Genomic DNA, 27,789 nt, shown 5'->3' on the forward strand with positions numbered 1-27,789 from the left:
TACTATATCATTAAGTCTGGCTGCTAAACCAATGCTGTAGTTACCAAATTGCTACATTCCCCTTGTCTTTAATTAGACCAGTGAAATTTATTTATGACTTTTCACTCACCATGAAAGTAAACAACTTTGTATATTAGAAATTGTGATGAAGCTTTTTGGATCTTTCAATATAAAACTTTTCTTGTGCCAAATATTTGAGTCATACAAAGACTATTAAATAATCTCTTTATTTTCATAATTGTCTCCAGTTTTGATCCCACTCCTGACCTCTTGTCTTTCATTTCCAAATGCCTCATGAGCAATTTGATAACCTGTTGATATTTTGACTCAGTGTGCTCTCAAATGCTATAAACTTTTCTTCTTTCCTATTTTCCCCTCTTTTGTATTTATAACAGGGACTTGAAGGCACTGAATAATCTTTGCCTTCTCTCATTCTGCCTCAGTATTCAGTCACTGTTCAAATCCAATGATGACTTTAAATCTTATACGTTTTTCTCCCTTCCCATTGCCTTGTTTCATCATCACCTTCTTTAGCCCTACTATTTTAATACTGCTCAGTATCTTCAGTACCAGTTTAGATAACTTGACAGATAGATTAGTTTTCTTTTTCTTTTTAAATACTGTTTTAGTTGTCAGTGGACCTTTATTTTATTTATATGTGGTGCTAAGTATTGAACCTAGTACCTCACACGTGCTAGCCAAGTGCTCTACCACTGAGCTACAACCCTAGTCCCTAGATTGGTTTTATTAAAGACCATTGTCTTAGCACCTTGCTCTTCAACTTTTCAGTGGGTCACTACTGACAGTGGAATAAATTTAGTTATTTACCTGGTATTTGACACCCTAAGGAAAATATATCAGGGTAAATAAATATAATAAAATAAATATAACAAAAAATAAAATATATTAGGGTAAATCAGTTTGCTCTGCTTTGAGCAAACTGAAGTCCCTGCTGTTTTTCACCAATTCTATGCCTTTGCCTCTCTGATTATCTTTTTTTTTTTATGTATTTACTTAAGTTCTACCCCAACCATTTCCTTCAAAGATAGTTTTTTATACATTAGTGGATGCTCCATAAATATTTGACAAATTTAACTTCAATTTATATTAATAAATGAGTGCCCATTATAAGATATTTATATTTGTAAACTAATTTTCTGTTTTAGTGTTACATATTTACTCAGGGTGATAAAGATTCTAATATCAACATTTTTGACCTGATTATTTTAATGTTTATATAGTATTTTACTGGGTAATATATTATGATTTTCCTTTACTGATCTTTTTACAATTGAATATTGAGATTGTTCCAGCATTTCATTTATTTAAATAATGCTGTGATTGAGTGTCGTGGTATTTGCATCTTTGTGTAAATGCAAATATTTTTTTCAAGTAAATTCCTAAATATATGAGTGAAAGACCTATTTATTTTAAGGCTTTTAATGCATATTGAGAAGGTGCCAACCAAAAAGATTATTGAAATCTAATTCCCACCAATGTTGTCTGGCAGCAAATATTGTCAGTTGTTTTCCTTGAAGTACCTCCTGCTTTGCTCGTTTTCAGAAAAGTGTCTGCTAAATACCCAAATCTGAATAACCAGTTTGCTTATAAGTTCATGTATAAATGATTTTTCATGAGAAAAGCCCTATTCAGTTTGCAGATTGAGCAATTTCTTATGTGTTTTTCCTTAAGATGATCATCATACTTTATAGTAGAAGTATGTTTTGAGACCTTCCTATTTTGCCACACAGAATCTAAAAATATCCACACTAAACCGTCCAGGTTTAATAAAATTAATAATTTTTATATTTTGTATAGGATAGTCTTAAATATCATCCTCCCCCAAGTCTGTGGTGGCAAAGAATATAAAGATTACTAGAACATTTAGGAGCCATTGCCTTGATTAGTAGGATGCCAGCAGTTTTGCCCACTGTTGCTTACAGCATCATTGCTGATGTCAAAACAGTGAAAAAGGTGAGTGACATCTCACTGTTCTCATGAAACTAATTTAGACTTTGTGTATACCTAAAGAGGTGTTAAAAACTTCCAGAAGTCTGTAGAGCATACTTTGAGGACACTCTTTTAAATTGTCTTTGTCTATTCTGCTTTCCTATCACTCCTTGTTGGCTAAGTGAAACTGCCCCAGAGCAGTCTCAGAAGGTTGTTTTTTGTTCATAATTAAATAAGAGCATCCTGTGAGTCAGACTTATGTTGCATTTCTGCCATTTATCTCCCATGCCAGGTTCACCGTTGGGTCAATTATGAATCCATGCTGAAAGAATGCCTGGTTGGCAGAATGGCAGTTAAACCTGCCATCCCAAAAGGTAAGTAAGTGGTGCTAGTGTTAAACTGGCATTATTGATGTGTGATATATAAGTAGTATTTTTCCCCTTGGAGTTCAATAAATAGACTTAAATAAATCACTGTATTTTCCTCATTTTCATTATCTTTCTGCTCTAGCTACACCAAAGGTTTAATTTTAGTTCTTCTTGAGAATTATGTGGTGACTTTGTTTTAAAATTTTAACACTTTTTTTTTGAGAATTCATAGTGTGAGGAGTAAGCATTACAAAAGTAAGAAAACTTTATTTACTCTTTGTTTAGTTTTAATTAGTCTCTTAGCCTGTTGTTACATGGGCAGATTGGCAACAATACTTAGTTAGGGTTGATTTTTAGACTTAAATTGTTTGATTGGGATATATTCACATGATTAAAAAATCTGAAAATATGAAAAGTTATACAGTAAGATTTTCCCTCCTTCTTTGTGTCCACTTTACCTGATTGTTCACATTCCTTAGACCCTTAATATAGAATACCCCATTCTTCTATTAAACTTCTTTCAAAGTATAATCATTTTCTTCCCCTTACCTCTGAGTTGAGGCTCCATAATCTAAGTAGTCATGTCTTACTTCCTGACCTTCTTTCAGAAGAGCACACTTTGAGAATTTTAGACATGGAATTGAAGTATAAGAAATAGCTTGTATAATCGCTTTCTATGAAGGAATGTTAGTCATTTCTTTTGAGTAACTCCTAATCTTGACACTCAAATTAGGAATAAATTGGTACAACTAGAGTCTTCTGCTACTTATTTCAGTGAGTTTATAATTGAAGGATTGATTGCCAGAGGCTTCTCAATAGAATGAAACTAGCATAAGTATATCTAGATTTGAATCATAGCACCATGACATATTAGTTGTGCAATCTTGAAGCCAATTTCTACTTCTAATTTGTACAATGATTCATAATATTAGGAATTCACGTGAATAAATTCCCTTGCACAATGAGTGGAATAGAAGATAAGTAAGGATTATTTTCCTTCCTATCACTGCAAAACAAATAAGCAATATGTATATATAACAAAGTAAATAAGTTTGAGCTTCATGTTTGAAAATTCTTCTAAACCCACTTACTTTTGTAAACCAATCCCTTTTGCATCTACATTGGCTCCTATGTTCACTAATTAAGTGCCAGCAGGAGAGATGATCCTACCCAAAATTTCTTAACAACTAACTTTACCAAATCCTCAATGTTATGTACCTTCATAATCTAGTAGTAAAGATCATGTGTTCTTCTATGATGCCATTCAGGGTGATTAGAAAGTATGATCACGCTCCTTGGGTATGACTGTAGTTTGGATCTGGAATATTTCCCAAAGACTCATGCATTAAAGGACTGGTTGCCAATGCAGGTGAAGATTTTTGAAAGTGATTAGATCTTGAGGACTCTGACCTCTCCAAAGGATTAGTCTATTGTTGGATTAATTGCTCAGTAAACTATTGGGAGGTTGAGGAAACTGTAGGAAGTAAAACCAACTGGAGAAAGTGGGTTATTGGGGGTGTGCTCTTGGGGACTATATCTTGTTGCTGGGTGCCCCCCCCTCTTTTTCATGGTCTCAATTAGGTGAGCATCTCTACTCAGCCATGATCTGCCTCATTAAAGGTCCAAAGTGGTGTCGCCAAGTGTCCATGGACTGAAAACCATGAGCCATGGTCCAAAATAAATCTTTTCTTCTTTAAGTTGTTTAATCAGGTACTTTGTCACAGGATAGAAAGCTAACTAACATAGGTGTCTACTCTGTAGAAGAAATTTAATTAGTAAAATAACTTTTCTAATTTTTTTCTATCTCTCTGGAAATGATAGAAATCTATCTTCAGCATGCTTGATCAAATACAACAAACATAATTTTAAATTACAGGTTACTCTGGGTGTTGAAAAAGAGAAAGATTTTTGCAGTATTCACCCAGCAAGGAGTCCAGAAACTGTTAAACTCAGATTTGCCTCTTGCATCAGTTGGTAGCAGGAGGACTTATAGAAAGAGAGGGAAGCAGCTTCTTGTATATTGGATGTTGAGGAAGAGGAGTTTTAGGTTTGTCTTATGCAGAAAATTTCCTCATAAGGAAATTCCCAGATTGAAAAAAAAAAAGTCAGGGAGAATAGCAATCAAGAATGATAACCCTCCACTTTCGCAAGCCATTATATAGATACTAGGAACTTAGAGCCACACATTTCCATAGTCACACAGGAATGGAAGACATTTTTGAGTTCATAATAGGCAGGAAGATCCCTGAGATGTTGGAGTGTCTTTTCTGTCTTAATCTTGTTTACAAGGTGATGGAGAAGAGGAAAGAGAAATTTCTGAGAATTTAATACCAAGCAAGGGCTTGCTCTCTGCACACAGAAGCCATTACTGAAACTCTGGGCGTTGAAAAAAAGAAAGATTTTTGCAGTATTCACCCAGCAAGGAGGCCAGGAACTGTTAAGCTCAGATTTGCCTCTTGTATCTCTTGGTAGCAGGTGAATTTATAGAAAGAGAGGGAAGCAGCTTTTTGTCTGTTGAATGGTGAGAAAGAGGAGTTTTAGATTTGCCTAATGCAGGCATAGATGGTCATCATGCCTCTTCACAGATTGCATATTTCTTTTACTGGGGAAGTTATCATGTTTTGCATGGAGGCTTTTGATCTTATAATGTCAAAAGGTCATTGACTGGAGGAACTGTCTTTTTCTGTTGATGTTCTTTCTTTCTTTTTTTTTTGTCACAGTTATGAAAAGCTGACTAATCCAATAGCTTAAGCATTTTGTTATTTATGAAATTTAGGTTCAGGTTTAGCTGATTTCAGTCCTACCCACCTGTGAGTTTAAATGTACTACGTATGAGTTTGGAATAAGCATTTGGGATTCAAATATCACACCCATGTGGTCTCAGAAACTCCAAACCAAGAAGTAAAATGGTCTCTTGTTATTGGTTTATAGGCTTCCTGGCAAATATATGCATAAATTTTTAATGAAGTAACACATTTCATCCTGAATCCCTAAAACCCCATAGATACAGATCAGATAGTTATTAGTGCTCAATAAAAAATTTGAGAACACATCCTCGCCAACGTTTATTGTTGTTTGTCTTTATAATAGCTGCCATTCTGACAGGACTGAGATGAAATCTTAGAGTAGTTTTGATTTCCATTTCTCTAAAGGTACACTCATACATTGCTGGTGGGACTACAAATTGGTGCATCCAGTATGGAAAGCAATATGGAGAGTCCTTGGAAAAATGGGAATGGAACTAGCATTTGACCCAGCTATCCCTCTCCTCGGTCTATACCCAAAGGACTTAAAAACAGCATACTACAGGGACACAGCCACATCCATGTTTATAGCAGCACAATTCACAATAGCTAAACTGTGGAAACCAACCTAGATGCCCTTCAGTAGATGAATGGATAAAAAATGTGGCATATATACACAATGGAATATTCCTCAGCAATAAATGAGAATAAAATCATAGCATTTGCAGGTAAATGGATGAGTTGGAGAAGATAATGCTAAGTGAAGTTAGCAAATCCCCCCAAAACAAATGCTGAATGTTTTCTCTGATAAAACAAGTGTGATTCATAGTGGGGTAGGGACGGGGAGCATGGGAGGAATAGACAAACTCTAGATAGGACAGAGGGGTGTGAGGGGAAGGGAGGATGCAGGGGTTAGCAATGATGGTGGAATGTAATGGACATTATTATCCAAAGTACATGTATAAAGACATGAATTGGTGGGAATATACCTTATATACAACCAGAGATATGAAAAATTGTACTCAATATGTGTAATATGAATTGTAATGCATTCCACTGTCATTTATTTTTAAAAAATTGGGAACACGTGAGGAAACAAATCAGAAACAAATTGCAGAATTTCACCCCTAGAATTTTATCTAGAATGAAGATAGTTATGTTTTAAATATTTGGGAAAATAAGAATGAACTGGTAACATGAGTGGAAAATAGCCACATAGAATTGAAAAAGAACTGTCTAGAACATCTAGAAATGAAAAATGAAACTGGTGAAAGTAAAAAGTATATAGCATGAATAGTCAAATAAATCAAAAATAGTAGAAGAGTTAGTTCAGTAAACAGCAGGATTGAAAAGCAGAACCTATACAGAATGTGGCACAGAGACAAGAAAATATGCAAGAAACCTGAACACCAGAATAATAAAATCTAACACTTATAATCAAATTTCCAGAGTGAAGTAGTAGGAATAAGGAAGAGGCAACATATGAAGGGTCAGTGGCTTTGAATTTTCCAGAATTGATAAAAGTATAAATCTAAGTTTAGCTAGTTCAGCAAATCTGAAACAAGGTAAATGAAAGAGAAGCAACATATAGACTCTTTGTAGTGAAACTATAGAATATCAAAGATAATGAGAAAATAGGTAGTCAGAGATAGGTAACCATTAGTTAGAACATTGACAACTAGTTTTATTTACTAGCTACTGTAGCCAGTTTACTAAAACAATGGTAGGCGCCAGTGGAATTGTATGTTGAAAATATTGAGGTAAAAATAACTGACAACCTAAAATCATTCAGTAACAACGATGAAACAAAGTTACATAATATCAGCAAAAAATCCAGAAGACAAAATATTAAAAAATTTTTAGAAACCACAAAAATCCAACAAACTATTTTTCCTTGTCAATAAAATGGGGTTTAAGAATAAATATCCTGGGCTGGGGATATAGTTGAGAGGTAGAATACTTGCCTAACATGAGCAAGGCCCTGAGTTTAATCCCCAGTATGGCAAAAAGGAAAAAAAAAAAAGCAAACTTCCTAATGTTATTATAAGGATTGAATAATGTTTGCTACATAAGAAGCAACAGATGATGGAGGAAATTGAAGTGGTTATTGCATTGTGGCTATCTTTGCCCCTCTGTTCCTTTGATTCTTGTATACATCTCTACAGTTATTGGATATATACTAGCATGCAGTGATCTATTTTACCATGAAAGATGCTTATATTTCTGTGAAAATTGAAAGATTATTCTTATTATTAACAGGACCTGTAAGAGTGGAGTTGTGAATCAGTCTGTGCTTCACCATAAAATCTTTTGAGATCATGAAGATTTGCTAGGGTGAGGCCAGTAGTGGATGGTGAGATGAGAAAACTTGAAAGGCATTAGGAAGCAAAGATAAGAATTTTACAAACCAGAAGAGCATTGGTTGTAAGTAAAGGGACTTCTGTAACAGTGGAGACTTAAGATCCACCCACAGAAAGATTGCAAATTAGACCAAACAGCAGTGGATTAGGGAAAAGTATTAGGTAAGGTGGCCTGAACTCCAGGCTGACCAGAACAGGGAGACATTATGAAAGGGACAAAGCAACTAAGGAGGAAGATTGAATGTGTCAGAAATAAGAAAGCTGTTTTAACAACCCCTTATATGCCTTTCATCATAGGCAACGATGAATCATCAGTCTCTGCTGGCCTGAGACTCACCAATAGAGACTATTAGATGGTATAACTGTAATTGTCCAAACTAGGACAGTTTTAAGGATGAAAGCAGGCTCTATTAGTAATTATGCTGGCAATAGAGAATAATCTGTGACAAACCAGGGTATGTGTTTCTCTTACAATTAGAACTCCAAGTGATGGTGAAAGGAGACTGTTGCTGAAATGGAACTTGGTGGGTGAGGTGGTAGATATACTGAAGAGGAATTTTATACATGGGCTTCTTTCAGAATGACAGCCTAAAATTTTTAGATGAGGTGAGCTGTCAGACCCCAGTGTAGGGATCCAGAACTGGCATTTTGGGGATCACCAAATTAGGCAGTTCTATGTTAGTTCTAAGTTTATTTGGTGGTTTCTGTTGTGGCTTTGGAGTAATGCCTGTGATTCAAGGAATAAAACTGGACAGTGAGTAGACTCAGAATATACAACATAATGTTATTACTAAGCAAAGAATCAGCTTTGCTTATTATAATCCTTTGTTTAAAAGTATTATGATTTATAAAAGGCTCTGGGAAGTATTAATAATAACGAATAAAGAAGAAACTTTGCTTGAAAAGGTAAGCTTCCATTTTGGTAATTTCTATGGTGGAACACTTCATTCTCTGATAAAGATGAAAAATGAGTTCTTATTTTGCCCTTATTCTTTGGCTGTCATTATTGTAGCTACTAACCACATGTGGCTATTGAGCAATAGAAATGTGCCTAGTACAAATTCAGATATAATGTAAATTTAAAATAAAATATCTCTGGATTTAAAGATAGTTTGGAAAAAATAGAATGTAAAATAATTTATAATCTTTACATTGTTTACATGTTGAAATGATAATATTGTGGAAATATTGTCAAAACCTATTACTAAATTTAACTTGTTTCTCTTTTACTTCATTAAATTGTTATTAGATTTAAAATTATACATTTGGCTTGTCTTATATTTCTTTTGGACAGCACTGTTCTAACACATAAGTATACTTTAAAAAATGTAATATAATATTTTAAAAAATAATTATATTTTCCAGTGGCATCATGTAGTCTCAGAAATGTTTCTTCTTAATTTCTCTTTGCTTTATTGTAGTTTCTATTTGCTTTATGTTTTTAGGTTTCATGGTCATTCCCTAGCATTTAATGACTGTAAACAATTTAGAACTGTAGATTAGTAGAATAGTTGAAGATGGAAGGATTTAGAGCTTTTATTACACTTCCAGTTGAAAAGCAAAGACACTGAGGCTTATACGTGTACATACTTTACCAAAACTTGAGTTCCTCTTTTATCATTCCTTCCTTCCCCACTCCCTCCTCCCCTTCCTTCCTTCCTTTCTTATACTGGGAATTAAACCCAGAGTTATTTAATTGGAGAAGCCTAATGTTTGAAGAAATCATAGGCACCTTTTTGCTTTAATAATGTTAACCACTTTTAAATAATTTATTTTCCTTTGTTCTTAACCACTAGTATATCAACTAGGGTTGATTTTCTTCCTAATGGAACATTTGGGAATGTTTGGAGACATTTTGATTATAGCAACTAAACTAAATACTACTAGCATTCTGTGGATAGAAAGAAGTCAGGGATGCTACTAAATACTCTACAATGCAAGACAGAATTTTACAACAAAGAATTGTCTAGCCCCCAATGTTAGTAGAGCTGAAATGGAGAAAGCATCTTGCATGTAGTAGTTCTTTATTTAAAAAAAAATATTAGTGGCACATGCATTCTAAGCTGGTTTGAAGACAGTGGATAGCTCTCTGGTTCATCCCATGCAAGTCAAACCCTGGCATCTGTAAAGTCAGAGATATAGATAGACATTGCACCAGTAAGGTGATGAGTCATTAATTTCCAGGTGTCCTGTTCTGTCACAGCACTGTTAACATGCACAAGAAAAGTGTTAAATGGGCCAACTGCCAGCTTGCAGTTCAACTTCTTGTAAAACCAGAATTCTTTTTATAAGGAGCCTAAGTTTCCTCATTGGTAAAATGGTATAATTCAGGTAGACAAAGCACAAGCTTCAAGGCTAACAGGTAGGGGAGAAGTAAGACTAGTGGAGAGCAGGGACAGGTGGTCATAATGAAGTGGTCATAGTGAAAGGCTTTACTAAATGAGCAGATTTGCTGTTTCAGTCTGGCTGACTTAATTTGTTCATGCTGCCATAGGGCCTATTATCTTGGTGATTTCTGCCAGAAAGATTAAAGGGAAATGTAATTGGTTAGGAGGCAGATGCAAACCCAAACAGGAAGTGTGTCTTCTGGTGTTGGTGTGCCTGACTGACATTTTGTGTCAGCATTTGTTTTGTTTTCAGATGTCTTAGTTACCTTTTTGTTGCTATGACAAAATACATAAGATGATTAACTTAAAAGGAGGAAAGATTTATTTTGGGTTATGGTTTCAAATGTTCAGTCCATGATCACCTGGCTCCATTGCATTGGGCCTCAGGAAAGGCACAATATTATAGCAGCAGGAACATATGAAAGAGAAAGCTACTCACCTCATGATGTCCAGGAAGCAGAGAGACAGAGGAAAGGGCTAGGGACAAGATACAGATTTCGAGGACATGCCAAAAGTGACTCACTTCTGCTTCCTGAAGTTTCTACCACCTCCTGATAGTGCCACCAGCCAGGGACCAAGCCTTTAAATACGAACCTTTGGGGGACATTCCAGATCCAAACCATAACATCATGCAAAAATGATTTTTAAATGTGTATATTGATGTGTAGGTGATTCCACATGAGGAAGAAATTGTTAGACACTCAGAGGATAGGACAGGAATGGAAAATAACTGACAAATTGGAGAATTGAATGAAAATTGATGAGGTTAGCTGACTGAGGAAGAAAATATAAACTTCTGGAAGTGTGGTATATAGTATGATAATTAAATGAACAGTGGAGGAAAAACTGTAGAATATGTAAGTATCTGATACTTTAAAATCTTTTAATCCTGGGATTTTTTTCAGAATATATGTTTAAACCTTTTTTTCCCCCCAGTGCTGACAGTTGAACCCAGAATCTTACACAGGCTAAGTCAGTTCTCTGCCACTGACTGAGCTACATACCCAGCTTTTTATTTTTAACTATTAAGTCTTCATTTTAATTCTGTTAGTAAACTGCCTCTAGGAGAATGTGTAATCCCAAGCCTTTGAAATTAAAGGAGATATATAGAATATAAAGGAGATTCAGAAGGTATTTACCAAGATGAACACAGGAAACATAGGTTAACGATAGCTTAAAAGCGTAGAATTTATAAGATTTTAGTAATGAATATGTAATTCAAAGCAAAATCAAGAATTATCATTGTGTTTCTTTAAGACAAGTTTTGTTTAGAGATATGGAAGATGAGAAAACAATGGTTATTAAACACACTGTAGAGAACCAGTGAATCTTCTGGCAAGAGTAAATAGTCAAGGGCTGGAATTGTGCTTAGTGGTAGAGCACTTGCCTAGCATGTGTGAGGCACTGGGTCAGATTCTCAGCACCACATAAAAGTAAATGAATGGAAAAAGGTCCATCAACAACTGAAAAAAACAAAGTCTATTAAAAAAAAAAGAGTAAACAGTCAAAATTCTCTGTCTCTCTCTCTCTCTCTCTCTCTCTCTCTCCTCTCTCACTCTCTCTTTAAAAAAAAAAAGTAATATTATCTGGTACTTCTTATATTGGATAAAAAATACTTAGGAAAACATTGACTAATCTTGCAAAATTTAGAAAGTTCTGAAGATTCAACTCATCTAAGGCAAGAAGTGATCACATGAAATAATTTTTTTTCCCTAGGAAAAAATTATCAGGACAATTTTTCAAAATCTTGTGTAACTCTTAGTTTAAAAACAAATTGTTTTTCATGATAAATAAGATCAAACTTTTTTCTGTGCTGTACACTGAAGATAGATTTATTTGCTTATGTGTTGTGAATTTACTGTTTACTATAAGATTAAGAATCACAGATGCATTAACAGTGATAGATAAAACTGGAGTAAAGTAAGTGATCAGGGGGAGACATCTGTGTTCCTTGCAGATTATAAGATTAGATTTTTATCTGAGGGTTGACAAAGAAAGCTCATTTTGAGGAATAATTTAAGTATATTTTAAGTCTCATGTCTTTTTGAAATATATTAAACAACAGCATGTCAAAAATAGGGCCAATTTTCAAGGGAGACAAATTCCATCTTTGATTTGTAGTTGAAAGTGGTGGATTTCATTCAGGCCCTTACCCTCTAATTTTTATCCTTGAAGGAGGGGATTTTTTCATTATTATATGTTATTGAGATCACTTTCTGTCATAAAGTGATTTTAGTAAGATGGGGAGAATGGAAAGGAATATGATCTGGCCTCCTTAGACATGCTTATTGTGTGACGGATAAATCAAATAGAAATAATTGTGGAATTTCTGATGATTAGAAATTAGAAGACAAAAAAATTGGAAGCTTTGACTTAAGGACATTGTTTTATTTTTCTTAAAACAAGGTAATGTCAATTTAACAAGTGATGTGACCTTAATGATAATACACTTATAGTTTTTAAGATACAGCTTTGTGAAATTGGCTGCCATCCTGAAAAAAAAAAAAGAGAAAAAACAAACCTATTAAATTTTTAGGCGGTTTTAACACTAATAATTACATTCAAAATGCATGTGAAAGTCTTAATGTATTTTCATCATTTCAGCTACTTTAATCTTATAATAATGATTTTTAAGTGTTGATAATACTAAAAGAGAAAAACTATAAAGTGCATTTCTTTCGGTTGTTGACATGTGTGTTTTATTTTATGGACTATAGTTTCATAAATCTGTTTATACTAATTTAGAATATGATATCCTAGACTAAACTTGGGTTTTATTTGCTTTCTAGAGGAATTAACTTCCTCAACCATTTAGTATAACCCAGTGATACAGCAATTGCCTAGAGTTTCCAAAGCCTTCCATTTGATTTCCAGCATAAAGTAGGGTAAGAAAGAAAGTGATTAACTAAGGTATTAGAAAAAAGTGACCAAAGAAGTAGAAAAGGCCCAGTGAAATGAGAGACAAACATTGGGAGAAATTGCCTGGCTGTTTTCATAGATGAAACTCACTTAGTTTAAACAAAGGCCATCTATTTATTAGACTCATTTCTGTCCTCAGGACTTACCAAAAAAAAAAAAAAAAAAAAAGACTTTTAAGAAGGAAGGGCTGTGAGGATTAAATCAAATATTCTAATGTTGTCTTTGACATGATAGTATTCTTAACTGACTTTTCCTCCCCCAAATCGCCCTACAGACTATCGTGAGGAAAAGAGAGTCTTAAATGGTAAGTCACACAGATTTATAATAAAAATATATCATACTCATATGCTTATGTCCAATTTGACATAATATTTGGGCCCCTTATTCCAACCATTATTCATTTTCACAGTAGTGTTTTCTGTGACTTCCCTGAACACATATTCATTTGCCCAAAGCTTGAATACATGTGGTGATTAAAATAGTGCTGAATGATACAATGCCCTCAGGCATTTGAACTCACCTTCATTGTTTATACACAGATGTTGAATAGCTTATTAATCTACCAGTCTGTGCTAGCTTCTTCAGCCATTTAGTATGACTCTTTTTTTTTTAATTTTTTATTGGTTGTTCACAACATTACAAAGCTCTTGACATATCGTATTTCATACATTAGATTGAAGTGGGTTATGAACCCCCAATTTTACCCCAAATGCAGATTGCAGAATCACATCGGTTACACATCCACAATTTTACATAATGCCCTATTAGTAATTGTTGTATTCTGCTACCTTTCCTATCCCCTACTATCCCCCCTCCCCTCCCCTCCCAACTTCTCTCTCTACCCCATCTACTGTAGTTCATTTCTCTCCTTGTTTATTTTCCCATTCCCCTCACAACCTCTTATATGTAATTTTGTATAGCAATGAGGGTCTCCCTCCATTTCCATGCAATTTCCCTTTTCTCTCCCTTTCCCTCCCATCTCATGTCTCTGTTCTTGATTTTAATTCTTGTGCTATAGGAGTCTTCTTAAGGAATTTGGGGCCTAAACTAACATGATGGAGATTTGGGCCTACTTTTTCTTCTATTTGGCCCAGGGTCTCTGTTCTAGTGCCTAAGTCCTTGATTCACTTTGAGTTGAGTTTTATGCAGGGTGAGAGATAGGGGTTTAATTTAATTTTGCTACATATGGATTTCCAGTTTTCCTATTACCATTTGTTGAGGAGACTGTCTTTTCTCTAATGTATGTTCTTGGTGCCTTTGAAGAAATACGGTCGGTCAACAAATATATGAAAAATGTTCAACATCTCCAGCAATTAGAGAAATGTAAATTAAAACTACATTAAGATTTCATCTCACTCCAGTCAGAGTGGCAATTATCAAGAATACAAGCAGCAATAAATGTTGTGGGGAAAAAGGTACACTTATACAATGCTGGTGGGACTGCAAATTGGTGTAACCATTCTGGAAAGCTATATGAAGATTCCTTAGAAAACTTGAATGGAACAACCATTTGACCCAGTTATCCCATTCCTTGGCATATACCCAAAGGACTTAAAATCAGTATACTACACTGATACTGCTACATCAGTGTTTATGGCAGCTCAGTTCAATAGCTAAACTATGGAACCAATCTAGGTGCCCTTCAATAGATGAATGAATGAATGGATAAAGTATCTGTGGTATATATAAACAATGGTATATTACTCAGCGTTAAAGAAGAATGGAATTATGGCATTTGCTGGTAAATGGATGGAGCTAGAGAATATAATGCTAAGCAAAACAGGCCAATCCCAAAGAACCAAAGGCCAAATGTTTTCTCTGATACATGGATGCTAATTCACAATGGCGGGGGTAGCTAGGGAGGTAAATAGAGGTACTTTGGATTAGAAATAGGGAGGGGAGGTCTGTAAGTAGGAAGGAGAGTAGAAAGAATCCAACATTATTAACCATTATGCAAAAATGGTTACACGACTGGTGTAATTCTATATCATGTATAATCAGAAGAATGAGAAATTATACTCCATTTATGTATGATGTGTCAAAATGCATTGTACTTTCATGTCTAACTAATTAGAACAAATATAAAAAAAGGAAAATAACACTCCAGAAGTGATCTGGCTAGCACCATTACCACTTGTAACTTGTATCCTATAGTATTAGAATACTTATCTATATTTATTAGCTGCCTCACACTTTGACTCATTTAAATCTATTTGATAAGTCTGTGTGTTTTTGAATATGATTTGCATGCCTTCTGTGTCATTATTTCAACAGTTACTTAAAATACTGAGTGGGATAGACTACTTTCATATTCCACAAGAGACCTAATACCTTCAAATCGCTGTTAATCATTACCAACATTTTAGGGAAGGAGAATGTTTGTTCAGTCCACCTTATTTTACTTACTTATTTTCTTCCACTTCACATTTACCCCATATTCTTTCAACTTATCCAGAGAGATATTGTAGGATTGATTAGTTTGTTTTTGGTTTTCTTTTTGCAAATGTTGTAATCAAGACACATTTCTGTGGCATGTGACATTACTCTGTGTAATGTCATACTTTTTATGGTACTGAATAGTTTTTTTAAAAATTGTTCTTTTAAATATACATTTATGTATTTTAATATATATCTTAATATATATTTAGTTGTCAATGGACATTTTATTTTTTTTATATGTGGTGCTGAGAATTGAACTCAGTGCTTCACACATGCCAGGCAAGTTCTCTACCATGAAGCCACAACCCTAGCCCTAATTTGTTCTTTTTAATATACATAACAATAGAGTATATTTTGACATATTTATACAGACATGGAGTATATCTTATTCTAACTGCGATCCCAGTCTTGTGATTGTACATAATGTGAAGGTTCATTGTGGTATATTTATATATGTACATAAGAAAGTTGTGTCACATGCATTCCACTGTCTTTCCTATTCCTATCCTTCTCCTTTCCCTTCATTCCCCTTTGTCTGTTCCACTAAACTTCTGTCCACCCCTACCTGCTTGTTTTGTGTTAGGATCCACATATCAGAGAACATTCAACTTTTGGTTTTTGGGGATTGGGCTTATTTCACTGTGTAGTTTTTTTAAAGAAATCTGGAAATTGTCTCATGAGTTTTGGGGAAGAGGAAACAGTGATTTATAAGATCACAGTGCTTACACTGTGCTAAAATTCAGATTTTCTCATCCTAATCAAGTCATATAAGATGAAAATTGATTTATAATTTATGAATTCTGTTGATGGCTTTTTCCTCACATAAATTTATATCTTACAGCACTTCCTAAATGATTTAGTAAGATTATCTTTTCTTGCACTTGCCATTTTAGAAAAAAGAATAATGCTTGCCCTGCCTTTTATTACACCTATAGTTTTGTGGTAAACAGCATCAGAGTACCTTTAAAATACCATGCTGAAGTAGACCCACAAGAATGAGTAAAGACTTAATTAGAATAAGATATTTTCCATGCTTATATAAATATATCAAAATAGATTCCATGTTATTCTGTTTTAAATATTAATAATAAAAACCAGCTTTCCAACTCCAAAAAAGAAAAACGATTAAAAAAAAAAAAGAAGGAGTAAAATAGAAAAGAATTCCATGTTAGTGAGATAGCAGAGCAACTGGAACTCTCAATGTGTCAAAAATTGTAAATTTAGTACAACCACTTTGAAAAGTTGCTTAGCAGTAGCTACTAGAGTTAAACATACATAAACCTCAGATACTCACCAGAAATGTACAGCACCATGCATAATAGCCCCGATATGGAAATAATTCGAACATCCATCAATGGAATAAATTGTTATATATTCATGCAATGTAGTACTGTTCAGTAACAAAAAGAAAACAAACTACTGGTGTATTCAGTAGCATGGATCATCCTTGCTTGTTTGCTCAAAGAACTATAATGTCCTTAATGTAAGACAAAAAAGCCAGACCAAAAGAGAGTGCATTTTATGACTTCTTTGTGTGCCTTTTAGTTGAAAATGGCATCTTAATACACTAATAGTGTTGTCAAACACAGGCAAAAACTAATCAGTGGTGTTAGAAGTCATAATAGTGACTATCCTTTGGGGAGAGGCAGCTATTAGAAAGAGGATTGAAGAGGGTGCTGGCTATAAAGGTATGTTTTAGTGTATGAAAATTCATTTTACATCCTTTTATATATTTATGGAATATCAATAAGAAGTTAACTGAAAAAAATTTAATGTTGTTAAGATGAATTGTTGCTATTTTGTTTTTCTTTGTGAAGGCCTGCTTCCCAAGAGCCAAAAGACAGACATATCTACCAAAGAAGGTCCTAGTTCCCCAAGGTATACATGCTTGTTTTACATTATTAAAGCTAAATCTGTTCTATGCAAAAATGCATAAAAAGAAAGTAGTTCTGGGTTTGATATATTATTTACTATTAATCATTCTTTTTTGACTCATGAATTGTAGTGCCTCATTTATCACGCATTGTTGGAGAATGAGCATTTCTCTAAATGTGAGTTCTAAATATAACTGAAGTTTGATCCATCTTAAATATCAACACTTAAAATGTTTTAAAAATATTTTTCTGAAGGGGAGGGGGGATAGTAGGGGATAGGAAAGGTAGCAAAATACAACAGTCATTAATATGGTATTATGCAAAAATGTGGATGTGTAACCGATGTGATTCTGCAACTTGTATTTGGGGTAAAAATTGGGAGTTCATAACCTACTTGAATCAAATGTATGGAAGATGATGTCATGAGCTTTGTAATGTTTTGAACAACCAATAAAAAAAGTATCTACTATGGAAAAAAATATTTTTCTGATTATAAAAATGTACATGCATAGTATAAAATGTGAAAATATAAAAATACAAAGAAATACAAAAGTAAGTGATGAAATCAGTTGTAACCACCCAAACTTACATACTCTTAACACTTGACTTATTCCTTCCAGTTTGGTTTATATAATACCTATTTCATATAACTGTGTTTTTGTAATATTGGTATTATAGTATATTTTGTGAGCGATTTCTTAGGTCTTTAACTATTCTGTGAAAGTATTTTTTGTTTGCTTTTCATGATATAACCATACCATAATTCAGCAATTCAGTTTTTTGGTAAATATAGTTTGTTTTTATCAATTATTAATGGAAATGTTTCAAAATGTAGTAGACACTAGTTGTCTTAAACATTTAACACCAAATTAAGCAATATATGCACACTTTTGTTGATGACATTTCAAATGCCCACAGGACCCGGTGTGTTCTCTGAAGTTCTTTTTCTTCCTGCCTTTCTCCCCACGGCTTTCTATATTATTCTTACAGAGGCATTCTGCTATTCTTTTAAGTTATTTTATGACAGTTTTAAGTTAAGGGACTGAGGGTGCCTGCTCTAGATTCATGTATTGTTGCCTGTGTGTAGGTAATAAGTGCAGAAACCGTATTGATTTCATCAATAGCTGCAGCAAAACAGAAGACTTAATTTTATCTGAAGTTTTATTATAGACCTATTAAACAACCTGGATGAATTAATTTCTATAGTAGCAATGTACTTATGACAAGGAGTGAAAGTAACAGCATGTAGATTTCTTCATGCTTGTTAAAAAGCATGTATTATTCTGTTATTACTCTGATAAAAGATTTTAGCAGGAAGATGTGTAACCTTTTCATAACTGTCTTATCTTGGTTATTTTGTTTTTATTAAAATACATGGAAGTTTAGATACTTTAAATTTAGAAATAATTGTCAGCTATGTAATGAATACCGTAACATGTTAATACCCCTGTTAATTTTAGAAAAATATTAGCTTAACGAATTATATTTCTCACTATAAATTTTAAACATTTAATGATTTAATGTTAATGTACATCATTATTAATATGAATATTCATTATTTTCTTAATGTTTTACAGCTATGACTGGTTCCAAACAGACTCTCTAGTCACCATTGTCATATATACTAAACAAAAGGTAAACATGTTTTTAAAAATCAGGGGAAAAGGGGCTGGATTTTGGTTCAGTGGCAGAGTATTTGCCTAGCACATGTGAGACACTGGGTTAGATCCTTAGCACCATGTAAAAATAAATAAATAAAGTTATTGTGTCCAATAAAATATTGGAAAAAATATTTTTTAAAAATCAGGGAAAAAATAAATACTCATGATAGTCATGTGCCAGGTCCTTTTCTAAGCACTTTTCTTATATTATTTACTTCCCACAACTCTGTGAGGTAGATACTGCTATTATTCCTATTTTACAAACAAAGAAAAGAAAAAGATAATAATTTACCCAAAGCTACACAGTAGATGGCAGATCTAGAGTTTGGAACCCAGGCAGTGTGGCTCCTGCCTGGCATGTATGTTCTTACTAGCCATGCTATAGCCTCTTAAAAATCTAGACTGGGAAGTATTTTATATGCTTTTTTGTGATTTTTTTAAGGCATAGATGACAAATGTGAATATTAGTTAAATTCACTAACAAGAATGAATTTTCTAAACATACATTGGGATTAGTAAGATTTAGTGCTGTGGTTTTAGTTTAAACCACTAATTTTATTGAGATGCCCATTTGAACTAAAGTTAGGGAGACAATTGATTCACCAAGTCTTTGTTTAACACTTCTTTTGTATGAGGCATTGTCTTAGATGTCAGGGATCTAATAATAGGCCAGATGCATAGAGACCTAGCTTTTACAGGGCTTACAATCCAGTTGGAAAATTGGATAAAAAAACAAACATCTTAGAATTTCTAAACATATCCTCTAACAACATCCAGGTTCCCAAATTTCACATTTATCTTTAAAACATGAGTTTTGATATATAGGAATTTTAGAGAATTCACTCTACTTCTGTGATAGCAGAATCACATCTGAACCAGTGGATCTTCTGACTCCTGCAGTATGGTTTAACCATTCTGCAGGAGTAACCAGCCTGGGCTTGATAGAGCCAGGAGGGCCAGAAACACAGCTTGCCCTGCCTCCTTCTTCTTCTTGCTGTAGCCTCCTATCATAGTCTAAAACCAGGAGGGCAGTGTCCACTCCTTCTATTCATAGCAATGGGACATAGAGGGTGGAAGGTTAAGGGAAAGGGGAAGGTTTCTTCATGCAATAATGAGATCACTGTGACAGGTACCAAAATACTTTGCATCAAGGCTGTGTAAAAATTAAAAACCTCTAAGAATTTGCTAATGAACTCATTTTTTTTTTTGGATGAGCTGAGGTTGGGAGATTATGTATTTTGCCCAGCATCATAAAATAGTGGAAAAATTAAAGTGAACACATATCTTGTTTTCTGATCTGATTCTAATCTTTTGACACATTGTTTGTTTATCAAATACTTATTGAATATCTACTAGATGTCTCACAGTACTCTAAAGATAGTCTCTTAATTTTATAGTTTAGAGACTTCTGATTAAGATACATATTAAACAGAGAAAAATATATAATTTAAATTGTGATAATGTACTTTGAAAGAAAAGAATTGGGTTGTATAAGAGAAAAAAACCTAGGAGTAGCAGTTAGTGTGGGGATCTGTAAAGTAGCACCAGGAGAGCTTTCATTGATAACATTAAAAATAGAATTGTAGAAGTTTGGCAGGAAAGTAACTATTTAATCTTTCTATTTATGTTTTCTGTTAAAGGATATCCATTTAGACTCAATAATAATTGATCATCAGAATGATTCCTTTAGAGCAGAAACAATTATCAAGGATTATTCATATCTTATACATATTGGTGAGTACCATATTTTTATCAATGAAAACAGCTCCTTCTATTATGGCAATGACTTGGATTATCGTCTAGGTAACTAATATTTTATCTGCTTTTGTTACTTTGGTTTGTCATTTTTGATAGATTTGATTCCCCCCCCCCTTTTTTTGGTACCAGAGATTAAACCCAAGGGTGCCCAATCACTGAGCCACATCCCCAGACTTTTTAAATTTTTAAATTTTGAGACAAGGTCTCACTTTGTTGCTCAGGGCCTCACTAAGTTACTGAGGTTGCTTTAAACTTGAGATCCTTCTGCCTCAGCCTCTGAAAGTGCTGGGATTACAGGCATGAGCCACTGCTTCTGGCCTATTATTTCTTTATGCTAATAAAAGTGCTAACAAATAGCAGTATGATCTCACCTTTCCAAGTTTAAATAATTAGATGTGACCAGAATCAACATTTGTTGGCTTAGCTTTGATGAATCTCTTGTTCTTGGCACCTACAAGTAAGTTTCTAGAATCCTGCTTGTCACATGCTCCTACTGAACATTTGTCACTAGGTGGCCCATTCCTTGCCAACTGTTCCATGAGAAGTCAGAGGCTGCAACATAATGGCCCAGACTGTAAGTTTGCATTACATCCTTCAGCCGCCTGTATCTTCATGGTCAAAGACCAACCATACAATTCTAATTGACATTTATGGGAGAGTTTTAATCACAGTACAAAAGTTTATATTAGTTGTTATCACTGTCATGATTTCTCCTTAAGTAAAACTCCTGTGTTAGCATCTGTTATTTTTCAAACACTTTGTAATTAATTTTATTCACACTGTAGCTAACAGTACATCTAGCTGTTTCATCCCTGGAGCGGCCCCAAAAGCACTGGCAGGGAGTTCCAGCAAAGGAGTGAAGGGAGTTGTGCCCCCCACCCTCTGGCCCCACCAAACTGTCTCAAGATGGTGCTGATTGGAGTTCCAAAGAAGCAATCACTAATTGCTATCCAAGCAATGTTTGGAGGTCCATCTAAACATTTATTAGGGGAACTTATGTACAGAGAGGGGCTGTAGCATATAATTGAGGCTAACAGAAAGAAAGGGATGTTTTGTCTAGGTGTCTTCAGTGAGGGGATTGGGTTATGGAGTTTATAAAAGCTCTTGAGGAATTTGGCTCAGGGCTGGGGCTACTTTCTTTCAGTGTTTTGGACAATAGACTTTTTCAGTGCCTGGGAATATTAATGGCCCCTTCATAGGTTCTAGCCTCCAGAGGAAAACATGTAGCTGGCTGGGTCCCACAGCAGTCAAGGCACTTTGTATTTCTAAGTCAGGACAGTTAAGGTAGGGGAAACTGAAGGCTCTTACACTAGCACATACATAAAATTTTTTTTTTCATTAAAAATTGTGCAATTCTTGGTGGGAGCACTGGCACTCATATACAATCCTAGTGACTCAGGAAACTGAGGCAGGAGAATTACAAGTTTGAGGCCAACCTGAGCAAGTTAGTGAAACTGTCTCAGAAAGGACTGCAATATAGCTCAGTGATAGAGAACCCTTGGGTTTAATCACCAGTACCACAAAAATAAATAAATAGGTGGAACAGGTAGAAATAAAGAAAAAAATAAACTAACTAACTCTTGATTGCCAGCACTGCATTGGAAAGAGTGCAAGTATACAATTTTTTTAGTTTTAGTTCTAGATAGCCATATTAACACAGTGAAATTTAGAGCAGATATTTGTAAAAATATTTCTTGTATCTCATCCTTCCAGAATATAAATCCCATAAAGGTAAAGATTTTCCTATTTTATTATTGTATTCACAACACTTGGGAAGTGCCTGGTACACACAGATCCTCAAGAAAAAAATTTTTTTGGTAACTGAATGGATAGTCAGCTTTATAGAAAGCACCAGGAAAAGACAAACCAAGCTAGACTCAGGCCTGCCCTGGGATGAGTCAGGTGCTGCCTTCCTAGTCTACTCCCTACTGGCTCTGTTGGATTGTCAGTACATACTATGATTGTGTATTATATCTTTCATTTAGTTCTTCAGAATGTTTTTCTAGTTTTGAAGGATTTGAAGTAGTAACATAAAATGATTTTATATAGTATTCATAAACTGTATGAATTGACTTTGGATTTTAACTAATATACTTTTATTATCCCAGGGCTAAGCCATGAGGTTCAGGAAGATTTTTCTGGTAAGTTACCAAAAAAATATGTATGTAAGAGAGAGAAGAAAAAAAGAACTCTGCATTTGTCTTAGTTTGCTTGTATATATTTTCATTTTACAAAATAAAGGTGTGATGTTTTCTATATAAACACATATGCCAGTTTTAAAATATACTCCTGGTTTCTCCACAACCCTGTTTCCATTGTCCTTATTCATTTCAACTCTTTTTTTTTTCTCCTTAATTAAAAAAAAATTCCTGTCTCCTTTCTATTCTTCGTCTCTGCTGTACTACTGATATGCCACTCATAAAAACATTACTAGGCCAGACAAATTTTTCTTAGATGTATATAGTTAAATGGATAATGTTGACAAAACATACTAAATTACTAATATTGTTGCATTTAAATGTGCAGTGTGGATTACACAGCTTTTTAACAGAGGAATCGTAGTTTCTGGTTTCCAGGTACACATAGTACGTTATACTGGTTCAGTGTCTCCCTTTTCCATATAACATAGTAAACTCTATAAAGATCTTATTCTTATTTTGGTTAAGCTTCAAATTAGTAATCATTTAATTGAATCCATTTTTCTAATCTGCTTTAGGACGTTGTTAAATTGTTGCTGGATTCCAAGTTTACAATTAGCAGAGGCATTGCTTTTAAAGAAACATTAAATATGTTTAATGTCTTTAAAAGCATGTTCATCTCATCAAGTTTAAATCAATGTATATAGAAGTCTGTTTTTATTATTATTATACCTATATTCTAAACTGTTAAAATCATTCAAAAAGAAAAAAATATAATCTAAAAGGTTCTTAATTGTCAAGGATTCACATGTATTTTATTAAATTCATCCCATATTTACTGGGAAGATACTCTCCTAAAGCTATTTTTGTTTTTAGGCTTAACCTTCTACTGAATTTACTCACAAGAATTCCTCAGGTTCCAACTAAGAAATGTTAAAAGGAATAAATTAAATTCATTTTTGTTGATCCATTCAATAGTAACATAAATGTGTTATCCATATTAAAAAAAAATCTAAATTTAAACTGTGTATTGATTAGCTGCCATGACTTTTTAGCTTGTATGAAAACTGTCAATACCTACATTATTAAAAGGCAATCTGAATTTTTAAAATAAAGTAAGCTGAATGTAACATATAATGGATAAACAATTGTTTATAAATGAGCAAAATTTTATTTTTTTTCACCATTGATCAGTGGTGTCCTTATATAAGATCAGAACATTTTGACTATTTGAGAAAGATTGGTTTTAATTAAAATCTTTTTAGTATCAATAATCAAGTGGAATTTATGTTCTTTTCAGTTCGAGTGGTTGAGAATGTGGGAAAAATAGAAATTGTCTTAAAAAAGACAGAGAATATATCTTGGAAATGTCTTGGCTGTCCACTGGAGAAGCATAATTCACTTATTCCAAAGAAAGATACAGGTATGCTGTGCAATTATTTTATTAACATTACATTCATGAAATTGTTGTTAGTTGCAGAATTGTATCAGAGTTTGGAAGGCTGCTTTGGGATGAGCTAAAGAAGTCCTTCTATCTCTAGGAAGTGTGAAAAAGACATTTTATCTGTTAAAACCTTTTTTTTTAAAATTTTCAGAAAGGTCAAATTTCATACTCTACTACATAATGTTTAGTTAGGTCTAACAAAATCATTAGGTGATGATGGTATGTTGAATGAAGATGTCTATTTTTTATTTAGACTTTCAAGCATTCGTTTCTTCAGGGTTTTGTTAAAAATAAAAGATGCCAACTATATATACAGTTTTTTTTTAATTGTATTGGAGATTGAACCCAGAGACATTTTACCACTGAGTTATATCCCCAGCCCATTTGATTTTTTTATTTTGAGACGAGGTCTTGCTGAGTTGTGTAGGGCCTTGTTTAGTTGCAGAGGCTAATCTTGAACTTGCAATCCTCCTATCTCCTGCATCATGGGATTATAGAGAGTGCATTGCCACACCTGGCTATATTTTTCTGCTCAAGCAAAAGTCAGTTTTCAGTTTACTCTGAAAGAGTGATGCCGTTCATTTCCTTTCTTTTTAAAAGCTTTTTATCTCAGTTTAATATAAAAATATGAGTGCATAATAATTTAATAATATATTGATAGAATAATATTAAATGATAATTTAATAATAATACACATGTGTGCATATATTTTTTTCTTTTGAAGTTGGTAGTGTTTGCTGCTTGTTCCAAGTGTTTTGGAATTTCACAATAATATGCCATAATGTGGATCTATTTTTAACCTTTGTGCTGGGTGTTCATCCTTTGTGCCAATCTTTTCATTAAGGAAAGAGTATGACCTTTAGTTCTAGAATATATCATTAATCTTTTTTCTTCCCTTTTTCTGATTTGCTTTCTAGATATCTTCTTGTATTGAACCTCCTTAACCAGTCTTCTAATTATTTTTTTCTCTCTTAATTTCAATTTTGTCCTTTTATTCTACTTTTTGGGGAGATTTCTTCACCTTTAAACGGTATTCTAGCTTTTTAAGTTACTCTGTTTTAACTTCTAAGAACTCTATTTCTTTTTTAGATAACTGAAACTTTTAATACCACTCTATTAGAAATAATTATATCTGCCATTAATCAACTAGGATATAATTAACACTTATAGACTTTTATAACAAGAGAAGAATATGCATGCTTCTTTTTAAAAAAAATTAATTTATTCTAATTAGGTATATATGACAATAGAATGCATTTTGATTCATTGTATACAATTGCAGCACAACTTTTAATTTCTCTGGGTGTACACAGTGCAGCAATTGTACCATATGTGCAGTCATACACGTACCTAAAGTAATGATGTCTATCTCATTCCACCATCTTTCCTGCCCCCGTACCCCCTCCCCTCCCCTCTTTGTATTTCTGTTGCTTTGTTTTAGCATCCTGTTCTTATTAGCTTCTCTTAATCTTTTTAAGAATTAGTATTTTAGAGGTTTTATCCCCCCCCCACCCCCGTGCAACCTCTGTGTTCTGCAATTTTATTTGCCGTTTTGTGTCTTTTTTGGTCCCTTTATATTAAATGCTATCTTTGAATGTTTACTAATCCTTAACTATCGCTAAAATTTCATGTTTTAGTTTGGGAAACTGTGTAGTAAATATGGCTTGTTGGCAGTAATATTTACTATACAGTTGGATCTTTTCTTTGGAAAAAGTTGATGCCAGCATTTTGTCTGTCTCTAGAGTAAACAGTCTCCACTCTTGCATCCAGCCTTGGGTAAAGAAAGCTGATATCTGTAAAAATCACTTAATTTCTTTTCTTCTGTCTCCCTCCCTCCCTCCCTTCTTTACTTCTTTCCCTTTTTTTTCTTAGAAGATTATATTTATTTGCTAAGGGCACCATAACAATCTACAAAAAACTGAGTGTCTTATCAACAGAAATTTATTTTCTCACAGTTCTGCAAGCTGAAAGTTCAACGTCAACATGTTGCAGGATTGGCCTCTTCAGAGGCCTCTCTCTTTGGCTTTTGTAGATGGCCATCTTCTCCCTTTGTATTTATTGGTCTTCACTCTGTGTGTGCTTATGTCCTAATTTCCTCTTCTTAAAAAGACACCAGTCAGGGGCTGGGGTTATGGCTCAGTGTCAGAGCACTTGCCTCACACATGTGAGGCCCTGGCTTCCATCCTGAGCACCACATAAAAATAGGTAAACAAAAATAAAGATAATGTGTCCCTGTATAACTAAAAATAAATAAATAAATAAATAAATAAATAAATAAATAAATAAATAAAGGACACCAGTCATATTGAATTTGGGTCAGCCTTATGACCTCACTTTAATGACCTTTTAAAAGATTCTGTCTCCAAATAATAATCACATCGAAGTAATAGGTATTATGACTTTGATTTATGAATTGGGCAGGGCATGGGGCGGGCGTGATATTGGCAAAGATCAGTCTATAACAATTACTCAATCCAGAGGCCCTGTGTTTTACCTTTTCTGGTGAGTAAACTTCTCATATTTTGCCAGGATGGAAGAGTTTCAGTTATATGGTTCTGTTAAGTAGGGGAGGACTTCAGAGCAGTGGGGGAGCATCCCTGTTTCCTTCATCCACAAAGTGGTTTCAGCTCCACGTTGGTTCTGTTTCTCGACATAGTTGTTCTTGCCAATTTCTAAGTCTTAAAGGAATTTTGTATTACAATGGGTTAGTTTTTGGCTTTTTATACTTCTCATTTAGGATTCAGCTTTTTTTGGGTCCGCTGAGTTAATTACCAATCATCTCTTTGCCTTGTCAGCTCCTGAATTTGTTATATTTTCTTCTTTTATTTGTATTCTCTTATGCCTTAAAAAACAACCAAACCACATGTACACAACCTTTTTGTTGTTATTGGACGGGTTCAGAAGGAACTAACTGCATGTACTCAGTTTACCATCTTTAAAATACTTAAAATTATTATAAATATTTTGAATTATTATATAAGCTAGAGTTAACCTAATTGTTTTTCCTACTCTCACCACTCAACACAGAACATTTCTATCACTACAATGTATAAGGGTTTCTCTCCACCAACAGCCAATTCTCTGCTGACATTAACTGGTTATCTTATAATATAACTCAATTTTGATACTAACTGGAGTTAAGGCATACCCATCATGTTAAGGTCTTAGTCCCACCCTTACTCTGATCTCAGTTACAAGCCTGTGCTTTTGACTAACTGCCTTTATCAGGGTTCTTTTACCCCTTCCTTGGGTTCAAAAAATTGCTAGATACCTTATAGAACTGAAGGAAATACTTATTTATGTTTATCTTTTTATCAAAAAGGATATTGCAGCACCAAAATAGACATGTAGGCCAGTGGTACAGAATAGAAGACACAGAGACAAACCCACATAAATACGGTTATCTTATACTAGACAGAGGCACCAAAAACACATATTGGAGAAAAGATAGTGTCTTCGACAAATGGTTCTAGGAAAACAGGAAATTTGTATGCAGCAAAATGAAACTAAACCCCTATCTCTCACCATGAACAAAAATCAACTCAAAGTGGATCAAGGAACCTACACCTAACAGAAGAAAAACTAGGCCAAAATCTTCATCATGTCAGATTAGGCCCTGACTCCCTTAATAAGACTCCTAAAGTACAAGAAATAAAATTATGAATCAACAAATGGGATACATTCAAACTAAAAAGCTGCTTCTCATCAAAAGAAACAATCAAGTGAACAGAGAGCCCACATTTTGGG

At 34.0% G+C, this 27,789-nt stretch overlaps 1 protein-coding gene across 5 annotated transcripts in view; it reads left to right on the forward strand.

The window, feature by feature from the left end:
• The window catches only part of LOC308649590 (cytochrome b5 reductase 4), a 91,701-nt gene that overhangs the window by 19,165 nt on the left and 44,747 nt on the right, over positions 1 to 27,789 (forward strand). For 4 of the 5 annotated variants that reach the window (XM_081295247.1, XM_081295248.1, XM_081295244.1 and 1 more), the window contains exons 4-10: positions 2,243 to 2,324; positions 13,003 to 13,032; positions 16,985 to 17,045; positions 18,619 to 18,676; positions 20,343 to 20,436; positions 22,569 to 22,601; positions 23,899 to 24,021. In XM_081295247.1, the coding sequence (XP_081151373.1) occupies positions 2,243 to 2,324; positions 13,003 to 13,032; positions 16,985 to 17,045; positions 18,619 to 18,676; positions 20,343 to 20,436; positions 22,569 to 22,601; positions 23,899 to 24,021 (481 nt within the window). The remainder of the gene's footprint in view (positions 1 to 2,242; positions 2,325 to 13,002; positions 13,033 to 16,984; positions 17,046 to 18,618; positions 18,677 to 20,342; positions 20,437 to 22,568; positions 22,602 to 23,898; positions 24,022 to 27,789) is intronic. The other variant, XM_081295245.1, reaches the window with a different exon arrangement.

Source organism: Spermophilus citellus (assembly GCF_964194105.1).
Source record: "Spermophilus citellus genome assembly, chromosome: 5".
Classification (NCBI taxonomy): domain Eukaryota; kingdom Metazoa; phylum Chordata; class Mammalia; order Rodentia; family Sciuridae; genus Spermophilus; species Spermophilus citellus.